This window comes from Trachurus trachurus, assembly GCF_905171665.1.
Source record: "Trachurus trachurus genome assembly, chromosome: 19".
Taxonomy (NCBI): Eukaryota; Metazoa; Chordata; class Actinopteri; order Carangiformes; family Carangidae; genus Trachurus; species Trachurus trachurus.
The window spans coordinates 1,214,992-1,231,444 of NC_139913.1; the positions used below are offsets into that span (position 1 = coordinate 1,214,992).

The 16,453-nt window shown below is 45.5% G+C and overlaps 1 protein-coding gene across 1 annotated transcript in view; it reads right to left on the minus strand.

The window, feature by feature from the left end:
* The window catches only part of ankfn1a (ankyrin repeat and fibronectin type III domain containing 1a), a gene marked incomplete at both ends in the record, with an annotated part of 77,379 nt that overhangs the window by 45,509 nt on the left and 15,417 nt on the right, over positions 1-16,453 (minus strand). Inside the window, one exon of the mRNA XM_083994800.1 lies at positions 12,467-12,753. Coding sequence (XP_083850926.1) covers positions 12,467-12,753 — 287 coding nt within the window. The remainder of the gene's footprint in view (positions 1-12,466; positions 12,754-16,453) is intronic.

Sequence of the window (16,453 nt, forward strand, 5' to 3'; positions counted from 1 at the left end):
CTGTGCGTGCATGCTGTCCAGCTGTGTGTTCATCATGTCTCCTTTGCAGTTAGCTTTTAGCAGTTCGTTTTGCTTTTTCACCTGTTCACTCTGTTTAACTAGAGTGACAGCTTTCTGTAGTGTCAGTTCAGGATCCAGCTGTAATCTCTCTGATAGACGTTTGTCTCTCAGACCCACGACCAGTCTGTCTCTCACCATCTCGTCATGTAACGCGCCGTATCCGCAGTGCTCCGCCAGGCAATGTAACGCAGTGATGAACGAGTCAGCTGACTCGCCCGACTCTTGCTGCCGTTGATTAAACATCGCCCGTTCATATATGACGTTCCTGCGAGCGACGAAGTGAGCGTCCAACTTCTCTTTGACTGTGTGGTACTCACTCGCTTCATCAGCCGTTAGGTGCAAGGACGTTAGAATGTCTTCCGCCTCCTCGCCCATTGTGTAGATCAAAGCATTGACTTGATTTTCCTCCGCTTGGGTTTCCAAACCAGAAGCGATACGAAATCGGTCGAATCGTTTGATCCACTTCGGCCATTCCTCTGTTTTGAACGAGAATTTCTCCGGTGGAGCAACTTGAAACTGGTTCATGATCCGCTGTCGATCCGTTGCCTGGTAACGATGCTGTTCAGCTACAAAGTTACTAACGGTTTCCTTCCGCGCAGCGGTTGGCAACACTAACACTAAAAAGACACTTTTTTTTCACGAAAAAATAACAAACCGCCAGCTGACGTTTCACTTGGCTACTAAATAACTTCTGAATAATTAACTTCTGACACCATGTTGTATCGTTATAACTATCGTCAAGACGAAGGAGGCAGGAGCACATCAGAGACACACCAGCTGTTAGGTCCAGGAAACGTTGGTCTGATTTATTGTCACCATGACAACTATAACATTCTAAAGTCACTAGCAGGACTTATCTCTACAAAAACGTCACTTTATTAATTTTAAATATTTTTTCCATGCGAGAAAGTCACAGTTTAGAGTCCTAATCTGTGGTCAGTTTATCCAACTGACGTCTGTTTGGAAGTTTGCTCCGGTTTTGGGAGAAGTGCAGAGCTAGCTGGGAGCAGAGCTGGGAGTAGCCACCGGGAGCTAACGTTAGCTCGCTGCTCGGCTCATCCATGGATGTATTATATTGGGCTCATCTCAAGAGGCAGCAGCGGCCGGCTGAGGTGATCGACCGGTCACCCAGACGTCGTCATGCCGGTGGAGAAAGCGAGCAGATTAATTTATGGTCTCATTGATTAGTTTGTGTAAATGAAAAGTGAAGCTTCAGGAGGAGCTGGTCAGAGGAGCAGTGCTGACTTGCTGCTGTCTGTATGTGCAGAAATCACCACATTTACATCAATAAATAAATGTTTTACAATTAACTGATCGGTCACATTACATTTAATTTAATCAGAAATAGAACAGAGGGGAATTCGTTGCGACGTGCTTGTGTTTTTCCTCATAGAACGTCTCTGTTTTCATGCATATCCGCGGTGTCTGCCGTAAACTAAAAGAAGGGGGAAGTGCGCATGTGCGTGCGCATGTGCGTGCGCATGCGCAGAACCGTCCTGGAACGGATCGTGTTCCGGGTACGGATCAGGCACCGACACTGCCACAATTGACCTCTGGCTAAGCCCCGCCCCCTCCACTCACTGGGACAAACAGTCAACATTGGGTGACAGTTGCTATGGCAACAGCTGTCACAGTAGGAGACATTTCACAGGAGACAGAAAGATTAAATATCATGTTGAAGTCACCAAAACTTCCCTTAGCTTTACTGCTATGGCTGTCGGTTGCAGCGAAACGCAGATAGCGACGGGCTAATTTCTGTTAGCCTGTCTATGGAGTTTTACATTATACGTTAGCATTAAGCTAGCGGACTTTATGCTTGGTTGTGATACTGGCTAACATCTAAACATCTCTGACAATATGTTGCCTCACATACGTTGTTGACTTAACTTAGAACAGATGTAGACATCCTTGTTAAGTTTATCCAGGTTTAGTTGGTGTTGTGGTCTACCGCATAACTTTATCCAGAGCAGACACTTCTCTCGGTTGAGATGTGACTTGGGAAAAGGTAAAAAAAATCCCCCCCGTGGCCTCTCAGGATACCTAGTGTCAGAGTTGCATGTACCCCATGAACACCGTTTGACCATTTAAACTTAAAATGTCAAGAAAAAACATATAAAAACGAATGAAAACTGACTAACTGCAATGCATTTCAATGGACGTGGAAGCAGAGAATGTCCGAGTGTATGGGCTAGCTATGCGCACTGTGATTGGCTCATCGCGTTTGGGGGCGTGGCTTAGCCATAGGTCAATTGTTTGACATTTCATCACTGAGACCAACATTTATCTCCTAAACATAATTTAACCAGCCGGTGGTAAACCTCTAAAAACCTGCGGGTAAGTTAATTAGCGATGGTTTTCTCCCCCGGGATGAGGACGGAGGTTGGCCGGCCGAGCAGCTCTCTGGACGGACTAAAACTAGAACACTAGTCTGAACTCTGTTGTTGTTGCTGTTGCTGTTGTTGAGGACACAGGTTGTATAGTTTTGACTCTGCTCTGATTGGCTGCTCTGACTGTCAGCTCCATGGCAACAGCAGCTGAGGATTATGGGTAATGTAGTCCAGCCAACAGAGGGACGACGACACGTGAGTAAACTAAACTAAACTAAAGACGGGTAAACAAAGTGTTGACATGTTTGACCATGAAGCAGTGAAGTGTGTGTGTCTGTGTGTGTGTGTGTGTGTGTGTGTATGTGTGTGTGTGTGTGTATGTGTGTGTGTGTGTGTGTGTGTGTGTGTGTGTGTGTGTGTGTGTGTGTGTGTGTGTGTGTGTGTGTGTGGGAGGATTCTGAGTGTCACTTCACTCCGTTAAACATCAGACTCACATTCACACTGGAGGAGGAGGGGGAAGGGGGGTGGGGTGGGGGGGGGGCTCTGTCGCCTTGACAACTGGAGACGACGCTGCGAGGAACATTTCTACCGTATGTACATTAAGACAGAGAGACGCTCTCAGAGGAACTCCTCCTCCTCCTCTCTCCTCATCCTCTCTTCTCTACCTCCTGCTCCTCTCTCATCCTCTTCTTTCCCCTCTCCATCCTCCTTCTCTTCCTCTCTTCTCCTCCTCCTCTCTACGCCCTTCTCCTCCTCCTCCTACTCTTCCTCTCCTCTTCCTCTCTACTCCCTCTTCTCCTCCTCTTCCTCTCTCCTCCTCTTCCTCTCCCTTCCTCCTCCTCTTTCCTCCCCTCTTCTCCTCCTCATCTGTCCCCTCTCTCCTCCTCTTCTTCCTCTCTCCTCTCCCTCTTCCTGCTCTCTTCTCCTCCTCCTCCTCTCTTCTCCTCCTCCTGCTCCTCCTCTTCTTTCCCCTCTCCATCCTCCTTCTCTTCCTCTCCCTCCTCTTCCTCTCTCCTCCTCCTCCTCTCCCTTCCTCCTCCTCTTTCCTTTCCTCTTCCTCCTCTCTTCTCCTCCTCTTTTCCTCCTCCTCTTCCTCTCCCTTCCTCCTCCTCTTTCCCCTCTCCCTCCTCCTCTTCTCTTCTCTTCCTCCTCTCTTCCTCTCCCCCTTCTCCTCCTATTCCTCTCTCCTCATCTTTCCCCTCTCCCTCCTCCTCTCTCCCTCCTCCTCCTCTCTTCTCCTCCTCCTCCACCTCTTTCCTCTCCTCTTACTCCTCTCTACCCCCTCTTCCCCTCCTCCTTCTCTTCTCCTCCTCTTCCTCCTCTCTTCTCTTCTCCTCCTCCTCTTTCCTCTCCTCTTACTCCTCTCTACCCCCTCTTCTCCTCCTCCTTCTCTTCTCATCCTCTTCTTTCCTCTCTCCCTCCTCTTCCTCCTCTCTGCTCCTCCTCAGATTCCTCCACAGGTGGTGTGTGTGTGTGTGTGTGTGTTGGTGCAGCGCTGCAGCTGATTGGCTGATAGGTGGAGCAGCAGCAGCAGCAGCAGCAGCAGCAGCAGCGAGAGGAGCGACGCTTCGCCTCCCGCCGGCACCGAAGATGAGATTATCACTCAACCCACAGGGGGAGACACACACACACACACACACACACACACACACACACACACACACACACACACACACACACACACACTAAACGGCCCATTAGAACTGAAACGAGTCCCAGAGACGTTTAAAACCAGATGAAGCTCAGAGACGAGTTACAACAACAACAACAACAACAACAACAACCAGACTCAGTTAATAAAACCTGTGGTCGAACCTGAGTTATTACATAAAGGGTTAGTTCAACATTTAGTCAAATTCCCCCATCACCATAATCCCTATAGTCATAGCAGTAGGTTTGTTACCTTTAATTGTCGGTGCAAGCTATTTTTAGAACGGCGGAGCAGAGCCGTGAGCTGCTCAGAGCTACGCTACGGAGGCTCATTATGGGATTTCTTGGTTTCCCTCATCAAACTCATCAAATACACAATCCACCAACTCCACAACGCTCTGGTGGACAAGTTGTGAGCTGCACATTCACCACGCTATGAGATAATAACACAACGTTACCACACAGAGTTGTTTTAGAGGGAAATACAGAGACTGATGATGAAAAACTGTCCCTGAAGGCAACATGGTTTTGCATGAATTTCCCTCTAAAACAACTCTGTGTGGTAACGTTGTGTTATTATCTCATAGCGTGGTGAATGTGCAGGAATAAAGGGTTATTCTGAGAGTTTCAGAAACATGAAACGTCGTCACAGAGTGAATCCACCACAGCACCACTAATATGAACTAATATAACCTCAGTTACACACACACACACACACACACACACACACACACACACACACACACACACACACACACACACACACACACACACACACACACACACACACACACACACACACACACACACACACACACACACACACACACACACACACAAACACACACACACACAGACCAATGCAGTCTGACCGCAGACAGCTGAGTCTTACTTCACCTTGCTAATTTGAACAGAGCTTTACTCTGCGTCTCAGGGCTGAACTGTAGCCGCCTGTTGCTGCTGTCGGGTTAATTAGTGAACCAACGGCAGCATTCATCACAGACCAACTCTGGACACATCAACACATTTTAGCTCCACTTTTCTACTACAACTACATTCTCTCATTAAATCTCTTTACTTGATAAATAACAAAAAAAGCTAATAAAACATTTCTAAGTAATTATGAAAAGTTTTTCCCTGAAACCTCTGACGAACTTTTTATTTATAACGGCCTTGTCCTTTTTAAAAAAACTTTTTTCTATGTATCTGGTTTTATTCCTCGTCCCTGTTTTATCCATTTTTGTATTTATTATTTTATTTACTCACCTTTTTTTTATTATTATTGTTGTTACCTTCATTATTTATATTAAGACTCTTATTCAAACTGTATTTTATAATTTACTCCATCATTGTAGCTACTGTCCTTTCATGTTTGATGTGCTGTTCCACATGAATGTAGGCTATACCTTGTTGGTTCTGTACAGACAATATTTGCTAATAAAGTTTTAAAAAACACGTTAGCTACATGTTACAGTTTAATTAATGCTTTTATTGATCAGTAATAACCTTGATTATACATCTTTAATCCTCACATTGATTGTTTTTGATTTGGATCTGATTTGTTTGGTAACTCTTTAATTTACAGGCCGTTGATTATGTCAAGAAATAGCCAAGAAATAACGGTCAGTTTCATAGTAATGTTGAGAAATGTAGCCAAGAAATAATGATTGATTGTGTAGAAATATCCCAGAAATATCAATTGCAACGACCTGGTGGAGAAAAATTCTAATGTTTTACCTTTATGAAAAAAATGACATTACTATGAAATTAACTGTTATTTCTTGACATTACCATGTAATTAACAGCCTGTAAATTAAAGGGTTACCAATTTAATTTACATGTTACAGTTTAATTAATACATTTATTTATCAGTAATAACTGACTTCTTGGTTTCCTTTTTTGTTTTGCTTTGTAGTTTTTTTTATAAGCTACAGTTTTGTGTTGTATCTGTAAATATTTAAACTGTTGAACTGTTTCTTTCAATGGATCATCGTAGTGGGGTTTCAGTTTGTCTTTTCACGTTGTTTTAACTCTGTATGTTTTTACTAAATGTGTAACTGTAGAGCTGGACCCAGGAAGAAGAGACGTTGCTGTACAATGAACTAATGTCTAATGGGTTTATAATAATAAACTCAACATGTTGTTTATAAAAGTTTAATCCTGATTTTGATTTGATTAGTTTGACTTCTTCAGGTTTTTTAAGAACTTTTTTATTTCAATTATTAAAAGTTGATGAAGCAGAACTGAGAGACTTTTATTGTGGAGGATTTTTCTTCCCGTGCAGCGCGCTCACACACACACACAGCTGCTGCACGCCGGTGTGTGTGTGTGTGTTGTTTTAAGGGATTAGTGTTAATACGACGGGCGGCTGCTGGATTTATGGAGCTGATGTTTCATGGTGTTGGTGGTGATTCATGGAGCAGCAGCAGAAACACTGAACCGACTGGGCCGACGTGATTGGCCCCCGGGGAGCGGCGGCTAAATGCTGCACTGTGGCAGAGCACACACACACACACACACACACACACACACACACACACACACACACACACACACACACACACACACACACACACACACACACACACACACACACACACACACACACACACACACACCCTGCATGGCCTCTATGTGTGCAACATGTTGCTCTGCTCCACAGAACAGAACAAACTCTGATCTGATCAATCGATGCATCAATGCTTCAGGTTTCTGCTCCAGGAGACGATAAAGGGAGAGTTCACCCAAAACTGATTCATTCTGACAAAGAAGAAGAAGAAGGAGAAGGAGAAGGAGAAGAAGAAGAGGAGGAAAAAGAAGTTGAAGAATAAGAGGAACGAGAAGAAGAGTAAGAGGAGGAGGAAGAATAAGTTGCACAAACTGAATTTTATGAATTATTTTATATGTGTATGTGTATATACCGTATATACATACAGTATAGGTGATAGTATATATATTTTTCTTTTTTTATATATATATATATATTGGTGCTAAATCTGTCTGCATTAAGTATTTTCTTTCAGAATGTTTGGAGTAGCCGACAGATGAATTTCCTTCGCGATTAATGAAGTATTTATCTACGTATCTATCTATCTGAAGAAGAGGAGGAGGAAGAATGAAGTCCATCACTAATAACTAACACTAACTTAATCAAAATGTCAATAAACAAATGTTTAAAAAAAAAACCCAAACCAAACGGTGACGCTGCTGTGAGTCACCACTTCCTGTCTGAGCTTCACAATAAAAGCATCAGGATGCAGAAACAATCACATTACTGAGCTCAATGGGACAGGAAACCAAATAAAAGCTGCAGTGTTGTGGCATTAAACTGTCAGTGTGTGTGTGTGTGTGTGTGTGTGTGTGTGTGTGTGTGTGTGTGTGTGTGTGTGTGTGTGTGTGCGCGTGTGTGTGTGTGTTCACCAGTCTGTGAACTTCAGTTTGGTTCAAACCTGAATCAGAGCAGATATCTATGGAGATGTAGTGACTCACTTTATCTACAGACACACACACACACACACACACACACACACACACACACACACACACACACACACACACACACACACACACACACACACACACACACACGCTGAGTGTTTCTCAGAACTCGTCCTCGAGAGTTTCTTGATGATGAATCATAAGTTTCACAGTTTCACATCGACTCAATTTACTGTTGAATCTCCTCTGGCAATAAAACACTGTGTGTGTGTGTGTGTGTGTGTGTGTGTGTGTGTGTGTGTGTGTGTGTGTGTGTGTGTGACTCAGGCTGATTAAATCACAGCTCAAACTTTTAAGATTAAAAAAAACTAAAGTGAATCATTTATTTACTGAACCTGAGGGGGAGAGGAGGAGATGGAGAGGAGAAGGAGAGGAGAGGAGAAGGAGGAGGAGAGGAGATGGAGGAGGAGAAGGAGAAGGAGGAGAGTAGAGGAGGAAGTGGAGGAGAAGGAGAGGAGGAGAAGGAGGAGGAGATAAGAAGGAGAGGAGGAGAGGAGGAGAAGGAGAAGGAGAGGAGGAGAGTAGAGGAGGAAGTGGAGGAGAAGGAGAAGGGGAGGAGGAGAGTAGAGGAGGAAGTGGAGGAGAAGGAGAGGAGGAGAAGGAGGAGGAGATAAGAAGGAGAGGAGGAGAAGGAGAAGGAGAGGAGGAGAGTAGAGGAGGAAGTGGAGGAGAAGGAGAAGGAGAAGGGGAGGAGGAGGAGAGAAGGAGGAGAAGGAGGAGAAGGAGAGGAGGAAGGGGAGAAGAAGGAGAGGAGGAGCTGAGCAACAGGTCCCTGAACGCAGCACGGTGCTGTTGTGTGTCCACCAGCTGTTGTGTCCTCTGTGCCCTGCAGCTACACAACCACTACACACACACACACACACACACACACACACACACACACACACACACACACACACACACACACACACACACACACACACACACACACACACACACAGTTTTACAGCAGCAGAGTAAACACACACACACACGGAGGTTTTTCCATCGGCGCCGAGCGACGAGACGAAGACGAGCGAACGTCTCTGTTGCCTGGAAATCTATTATTTACTGAGACAACGGAGCAGAACGGGAGAGGACACCAGCTGCACACACACACACACACACACACACACACACACACACACACACACACACACACACACACACACACACACACACACACACCTGCACACAGACCCCAACAACACCTGAACACAACACGCTGCCTTCAGGAGCAACAACAACATCTGGACGTCTCTGTACTTCTTTAACTCATGTTTCACACTGAGCCACCACGGGGCTTTTAATTTGAAAATATCTACAGGAAGTCATGAAGCTTCTCTGATGGTGAAACATCTGTATTTAGTTCCTCCATCTTGGTTGTAGTCCACTGTGACTCAGTTCCTCCATCTTGGTTGTAGTCCACTGATGGTGAAACATCTGTGTTTAGTTCCTCCATCTTGGTTGTAGTCCACTGACTGAGTTCCACCATCTTGGTTGTAGTCCACGGTGACTGTATGAAACATTTGTATTTGGTTGTAGTCCACTATCTGTATTTAGTTCCTCCATCTTGGTTGTAGTCCACAGTGACTGAGTTCCTCCATCTTGGTTGTAGTCCACTGTGACTGAGCTCCTCCATCTTGGTTGTAGTCCACTGTGACTGTTTGAAAAATCTGTATTTAGTTCCTCCATCTTGGTTGTAGTCCACTGTGACTGTTTGAAAAATCTGTATTTAGTTCCTCCATCTTGGTTGTAGTCCACTGTGACTGTATGAAACATCTGTATTTAGTTCCTCCATCTTGGTTGTAGTCCACTGTGACTGTATGAAACATCTGTATTTAGTTCCTCCATCTTGGTTGTAGTCCACGGTGACCGAGTTCCTCCATCTTGGTTGTAGTCCACTGTGACTGTATGAAACATCTGTATTTAGTTCCTCCATCTTGGTTGTAGTCCACTGTGACTGTATGAAACATCTGTATTTAGTTCCTCCATCTTGGTTGTAGTCCACTGTGACTGTATGAAACATCTGTATTTAGTTCCTCCATCTTGGTTGTAGTCCACTGTGACTGTATGAAACATCTGTATTTAGTTCCTCCATCTTGGTTGTAGTCCACTGTGACTGTATGAAACATCTGTATTTAGTTCCTCCATCTTGGTTGTAGTCCACAGTGACTGAGTTCCTCCATCTTGGTTGTAGTCCACTGTGACTGAGCTCCTCCATCTTGGTTGTAGTCCACTGTGACTGTTTGAAAAATCTGTATTTAGTTCCTCCATCTTGGTTGTAGTCCACTGTGACTGTTTGAAAAATCTGTATTTAGTTCCTCCATCTTGGTTGTAGTCCACTGTGACTGTATGAAACATCTGTATTTAGTTCCTCCATCTTGGTTGTAGTCCACTGTGACTGTATGAAACATCTGTATTTAGTTCCTCCATCTTGGTTGTAGTCCACGGTGACCGAGTTCCTCCATCTTGGTTGTAGTCCACTGTGACTGTATGAAACATCTGTATTTAGTTCCTCCATCTTGGTTGTAGTCCACTGTGACTGTATGAAACATCTGTATTTAGTTCCTCCATCTTGGTTGTAGTCCACTGTGACTGTATGAAACATCTGTATTCAGTTCCTCCATCTTGGTTGTAGTCCACTGTGACTGTATGAAACATCTGTATTTAGTTCCTCCATCTTGGTTGTAGTCCACTGTGACTGTATGAAACATCTGTATTTAGTTCCTCCATCTTGGTTGTAGTCCACTGTGACTGTATGAAACATCTGTATTTAGTTCCTCCATCTTGGTTGTAGTCCACTGTGACTGTATGAAACATCTGTATTTAGTTCCTCCATCTTGCTTGTAGTCCACTGTGACTGTATGAAACATCTGTATTTAGTTCCTCCATCTTGCTTGTAGTCCACGGTGACTGAGTTCCTCCATCTTGGTTGTAGTCCACAGTGACTGAGTTCCTCCATCTTGGTTGTAGTCCACAGTGACTGAGTTCCTCCATCTTGGTTGTAGTCCACAGTGACTGAGTTCCTCCATCTTGGTTGTAGTCCACGGTGACTGTGATGACGTGTCCTTGCCACACGGGGGCAGCACAGCTCATTTAATCTGCAGCTCTTTCACAATAAAAGCAGCCACTGGAGAGGCTTTTATTGTGAAACACTGAGCTGTGGTTGAGATCAGGAAGTGATCGACTCTCACACATGTTGTTAATCTTTGATCCATGAGAGTTATTGATCAGTTATTGATCAGTTGGTGAAGGTGTAGGAGAAACTTCTGATTGGACCAGATGTTGGTGTCGCCCCCTGTTCACATCTGGTCCTCCAATAAACAGCATCAATACAGAGTGATCGATCCGGAAAAGGAGAGGAGGAGACGAAGAGGACACAAAGAGGAGGAGAGAAAGAGGAGGAGAGGAGGAGGAAAGAGGAAGAGAGGAAAAGGAGGAGAGGAGGGGAAGGAGGAGAGGGAGAGGAGGAAAGGAAGAGGAGAAGGAGAGGAAGAGAGGAGAGGAGGAGAGGGAGAAGAGGTGAGGGAGAGGAGGAGGAGAGGGAGAGGAGAGGAGGAAAGGGAGATGAGGAGAGGGAGAGGAGGAGAGGTGAGGGAGTGGAGGAGGAGAGGAGGAGGAGGAGAGGTGAAGAGGAAGAGAGGACACGAGGAGAGGGAGAGGAGGAGAGGAAGAGGAGGAGAGGGAGAGGAGAGGAGAGGAAAGGAGAGGAGAGGAGAGGAGAGGAGAGGAGAGGAGAGGAGGAGAGGAGGAGGATAGGTGAAGGAGTGGAAGAGGAGAGGAAGAGGAGGATAGGTGAGGAAGAGGAGGAGAGGGAGAGGAAGAGGAGGAGGATAGGTGAAGGAGTGGAAGAGGAGAGGAAGAGGAGGATAGGTGAGGAAGAGGAGGAGGAGGAGGAGAGGGAGAGGAGGAAAGGAAGAGGAGAAGGAGAGGAAGAGAGGAGAGGAGGAGAGGGAGAAGAGGTGAGGGAGAGGAGGAGAGGTGAGGGAGTGGAGGAGGAGAGGATGAGAGGAAGAGGAGGAGAGGAGAGGAGAGGAGAGGAGAGGAGAGGAGAGGAGAGGAGAAGGGTTCGTTGAAAACAAACGCACACGACCAGAGGAGGGTAGAACGGCGGAGCAGAGCCGTGAGCTGCTCAGAGCTACGCTACAGAGGCTCATTATGGGATTTCTTGGTTTCCCTCATCAAACTCATCAAATACACAATCCAACAACTCCACAACGCTCTGGTGGACAAGTTGTGAGCTGCACATTCACCACGCTATGAGATAATAACACAACGTTACCACACAGAGTTGTTTTAGAGGGAAATTCATGCAAAACCACTGATGCACGTTGCCTTCAGGGACAGTTTTTCATCATCAGTCTCTGTATTTCCCTCTAAAACAATTTGACAAAATGTTGAACTATCCCTTTAAAGGGATAGTATCATTTTTTTAAAGTGGGGTTGTATGATCTACAAACAGCCCCTAAGTACTTTAATTGCAGTAGAAGACTCTCTGCACTCCTCCCGTTAGCAACGCCAGCCCATAATAGCCCTGCCCAGAGATTTACAACATACAGTGTTGTGAACAGACCCAAAGAAACGGCCTATTTTCACGGCCTAAAAGAGGTTTTACCTGAAAAAAAATACACAGTTCCATTGTTCGCTATAATATAGGTTTTTCCAGCCCCTCAAAGTGCAGGAAAAACACAGTTTTTATTTGGACCTTTCTTTGGGTCTGTTCACAACACTGTATGTTGTAAATCTCTGGGCAGGGCTATTATGGGCTGGCGTTGCTAACGGGAGGAGTGCAGAGAGTCTTCTATTAAAGTACTTAGGGGCTATTTGTAGATCATACAACCCCACTTTAAAAAAAAAGATACTATCCCTTTAAATTATCCATTTGTTTAGATGCCTTTGCTGTCCGTTGGCCGTTAGGTGAGCTGCTGCTGCTGCTTCATCGGACTCACCTGGACGTTCCTCAGCTTCCTGCGTCCTCGCTCCAGTCGGCTCAGCAGCTTCAGGTGCTGCTCTGCTCCTCCTGCTCCTCCTGCTCCTCCTGCTCCTCCTCCCGCCGGCTGCAGCAGCCGGTCGTCAACAGAGACCGTCTTCCTCAAGGCCGCACGCTCGCTGCTGCTGCACGCCACGGGGAGGCTCCTCCCACCTGCTCCTCCTCCTCCTCCTCCTGCTGCTGCTGCTGAGCGGCCCCTCGCCCCCGGTGACGGATCAGGTGACCAGAAGTCTCGCTGCACCGAACCTGGACAAGAGAAACCAGAGATGCTCTGATGTCACCGGACACCACAGAGAGGAGAGACAGTCATGCAAATTTCATCACTTCATCATCAACTTCCTGTTTTTATTATCAACAACGACGACGCATCAGTTTTTATAGATATTCTTCAGATCAGAGTATAGATGGATGGATGGATGGATGGATGGATGGATGGATGGATGGATGGATGGATGGATGGATGGATGGATGGATGGATGGATGGATGGATGGATGGATGGATGGATGGATAGATAGATAGATAGATAGATAGATAGATAGATAGAAAGATAGATAGATAGATAGATAGATAGATAGATAGATAGATAGATAGATAGATAGATAGATAGATAGATAGATAGATAGATAGATAGATAGATAGACAGACAGATTTTGACTTTACAAGGAAAATTGTTTTCACCATTGTGTACAAACGGCCTCGAGAAGTGCAAATTACATTCATTTACATACATTCCCACATTTCATACACCACAAATACATAGAGACATAGGAATGTACATTCCCCATGGTTATGTTCTTTTCATTGTCTTATTTAGTTCAGCTATGGCAGATGGGATGAAGCTTTTGTTAAATTTTATTTTCTTCCAGGCCAGCGTTCTGTACCGTTGGCCAGAGGGGAGGAGTGTGAAGTGTGGGTTGAGTGGGTGGCTGGGGTCAAGTGCTATGGAGTGTGCTCTGCGTACTGTGGCCGTGAAGTTGAGGTCTGAGAGGTTGGTGGAGGAGGTCCCCACAATGTAGGAGGACCCCACAATGTAGGGAGACCCACAATGTAGGAGGACCCCACAATGTAGGAGGACCCACAATGTAGGAGGACCCCACAATGTAGGAAGTCCCCACAGTGTAGGAGGACCCCACAATGTAGGAGGACCCAACAATGTAGGAGGACCCCACAATGTAGGAGGACCCCACAATGTAGGTAGGAGGTCCCCACAATGTAGGTAGGAAGTCCCCACAGTGTAGGAGGACCCCACAATTTAGGAGGACCCCACAATGTAGGAAGTCCCCACAATGTAGGAGGTCCCCACAATGTAGGTAGGAGGACCCCACAATGTAGGAGGTTCCCACAATTTAGAAGGACCCCACAATATAGGAGGTCCCCACAATTTAGAAGGACCCCACAATATAGGAGGACCCCACAATGTAGGTAGGAGGTCCCCACAATTTAGGAGGACCCCACAATGTAGGAGGTCCCCACAATGTAGGTAGGAGGACCCCAGAATGTAGGTAGGAGGACCCCACAATGTAGGAAGTCCCCACAATGTAGGAAGTCCCCACAATGTAGGTAGGAGGACCCCACAATGTAGGTAGGAGGTCCCCACAATGTAGGAGGACCCCACAATGTAGGAAGTCCCCACAATGTAGGTAGGAGGACCCCACAATGTAGGTAGGAGGTCCCCACAATGTAGGTGGTCCCCACAATGTAGGAGGACCCCACAGTGTAGGAGGTCCCCACAATGTAGGAGGTCCCCACAATGTAGGAGGACCCCACAATGTAGGATGTCCCCACAATGTAGGTAGGAGGTCCCCACAATGTAGGTAGGAGGTCCCCACAATGTAGGAGGTCCCGTAAATATAGGAGGTCCCCATAGTGTAGGTAGGAGGACCCCACAATGTAGGTAGGAGGTCCCCACAATGTAGGAAGTCACCACAATGTAGGAGGACCCCACAATGTAGGTAGGAGGATTAAAAAATAAAATAAAATAAAAACCGCGGAGGTCCGTCATAAGACAGCCGCGGCAGACTTGTTTATTCAGTGAGTGTTGTGGTAGTTGTGATTGTTTGTGGTTGTCATGGTGATGAGGCCGGCGAGAAAAGACGAGAGTAAACATTAAAAGTCCGCCTGTGTTCCTGTTTTCTGAGCATCAAGATCCAGACCACCACAACGAACCCTCAATTTACATTACTAATAAAGTATTTAAAAAAATAAATAAAAAGATAAACCGTCTCTGGCGACGCACATAGGGCAGTGATCCTAAGTCAATTCAACTAAGTTTGTCCAAGTGGAGTTGCCGTACGTGGCTGTCACAAATCGGGTAGTGACAAGGTCCCCACAATATAGGAGGTCCCCACAGTGTAGGTAGGAGGTCCCCACAATGTAGAAAGCCCCACAATTTAGGAGGACCCCACCCACCCCACCCCCAGATAGATTCTCTGTGCTGCTAAGTCACCTGAACTCACCTGAATCGTGTCACAGGTGAGCAGGTCTCATGTTTCATACAGAGAGATGAGTCTGTGTGTGTGTGTGTGTGTGTGCGTGCGTGTGTGTGTGTGTATCAGGTGTCCGGCTGCAGACCAGCTGACCAGCATTAAAACTACATGAGGAGCCACAGGTGAGACTGAGTTCCATCACTACATTAAAGCTCCAGTGTGTAACGCAGGTGAAACTGTGACAGCACAACGTTCAGATTCTACATCACAGCGCTCACTCCTCCCGTCGGCAAAGTGACGGTGGCCTCCAAGGACAAAAAAACTTGAGCGCTGATCCATTCGCAAACTTTAAAAACTTGTCACTGTTCTCCACAGACTAACCACTAACTCTCTCTCTGCTGATGAAGCCTCTTGGATGAGAGGTGAAACGTCTTCCTAGACAAATAACTAAGTCCAGTTGCTTTCGATTTAACCTCCTTTGAAAAAAAAAAAAATCTCTCTCTGCTGTTTCCTCCTCCTTCAGTCCAGTCCATTTCATTTATAAAGCACTATTTTATCTAAACACAGATGTAGCTATATTCTCCGGGTGAGTCCAGTGAGGAGGTTTACAGCTGCATCTCAATACATCAGAAGATCATGGAAAAGTTTATTTATGTCAGTAATTTAATTCAAAAAGTGAAACTGAACTGAACTACTGGGAATGGTCTGTGTGACAGCAGCCCCAGTGTGTGTGTGTGTGTTGAGGCTGCAGGTCCAGAGCAGCAGAGCAGCAGAGCAGCTGGAGTCATGGCTCCCTCTGCTGGACTCGTCTGTTGCTTCAACCAGCTGATTCACTTCAATTCACTTGATCAGTTTGTTTATTTGTCTGTTGTTCCTGTTTAAACCAGTTGTTCTCAAACTTTTTTACATCAAGCACCCTAGATTAACACAAATTAGACCACAGACCCCCATCGGACAACATTTTGAATCAAACACCAGAAATACACCAATATTTGTTCTGAGACTGAAGAACTTTCCTTTTTAAGTCAATGTACGTTCAAATTAGCGTGAATTTTTGGAAATATTGTAAAGAAATTTCTAGAGAAAGTTTTATTTTTTTTCTAGAAAAAGTGTTAAAATTTCATAAAAAAAAAAAAAAACTAATAATTTCCCCCCAAAAAAGTTTTAAAATTCTAGAAAAAAGTGGTAAAATTTCAATAAACAGTTGGGGACCCCCTTGGACCTCTGAAGGACGCTGGACTTTGAGAACAGTCAGAACAGAAGGAAAGCGTCGATCCAGAGCAGCAGCATTTACTAGTTTAACCAGCTCCCATTCAACTTCTGATAAATAAATGTGGCTCCGCCCACAGACTGTTTATAGGCCCCGCCCCTTTCCTCGGCACCAGATGTTTATTTTCAGGAGAACTCGATGAATGAAGCAGATTAGAAAGGGCTCAAACAGACGGTCGTATGGACTTTGAGAGGTTTTGGACTTGTAGGAAACAGAAACGGACCCGGTCCAGACCCGGTCCAGAACAGC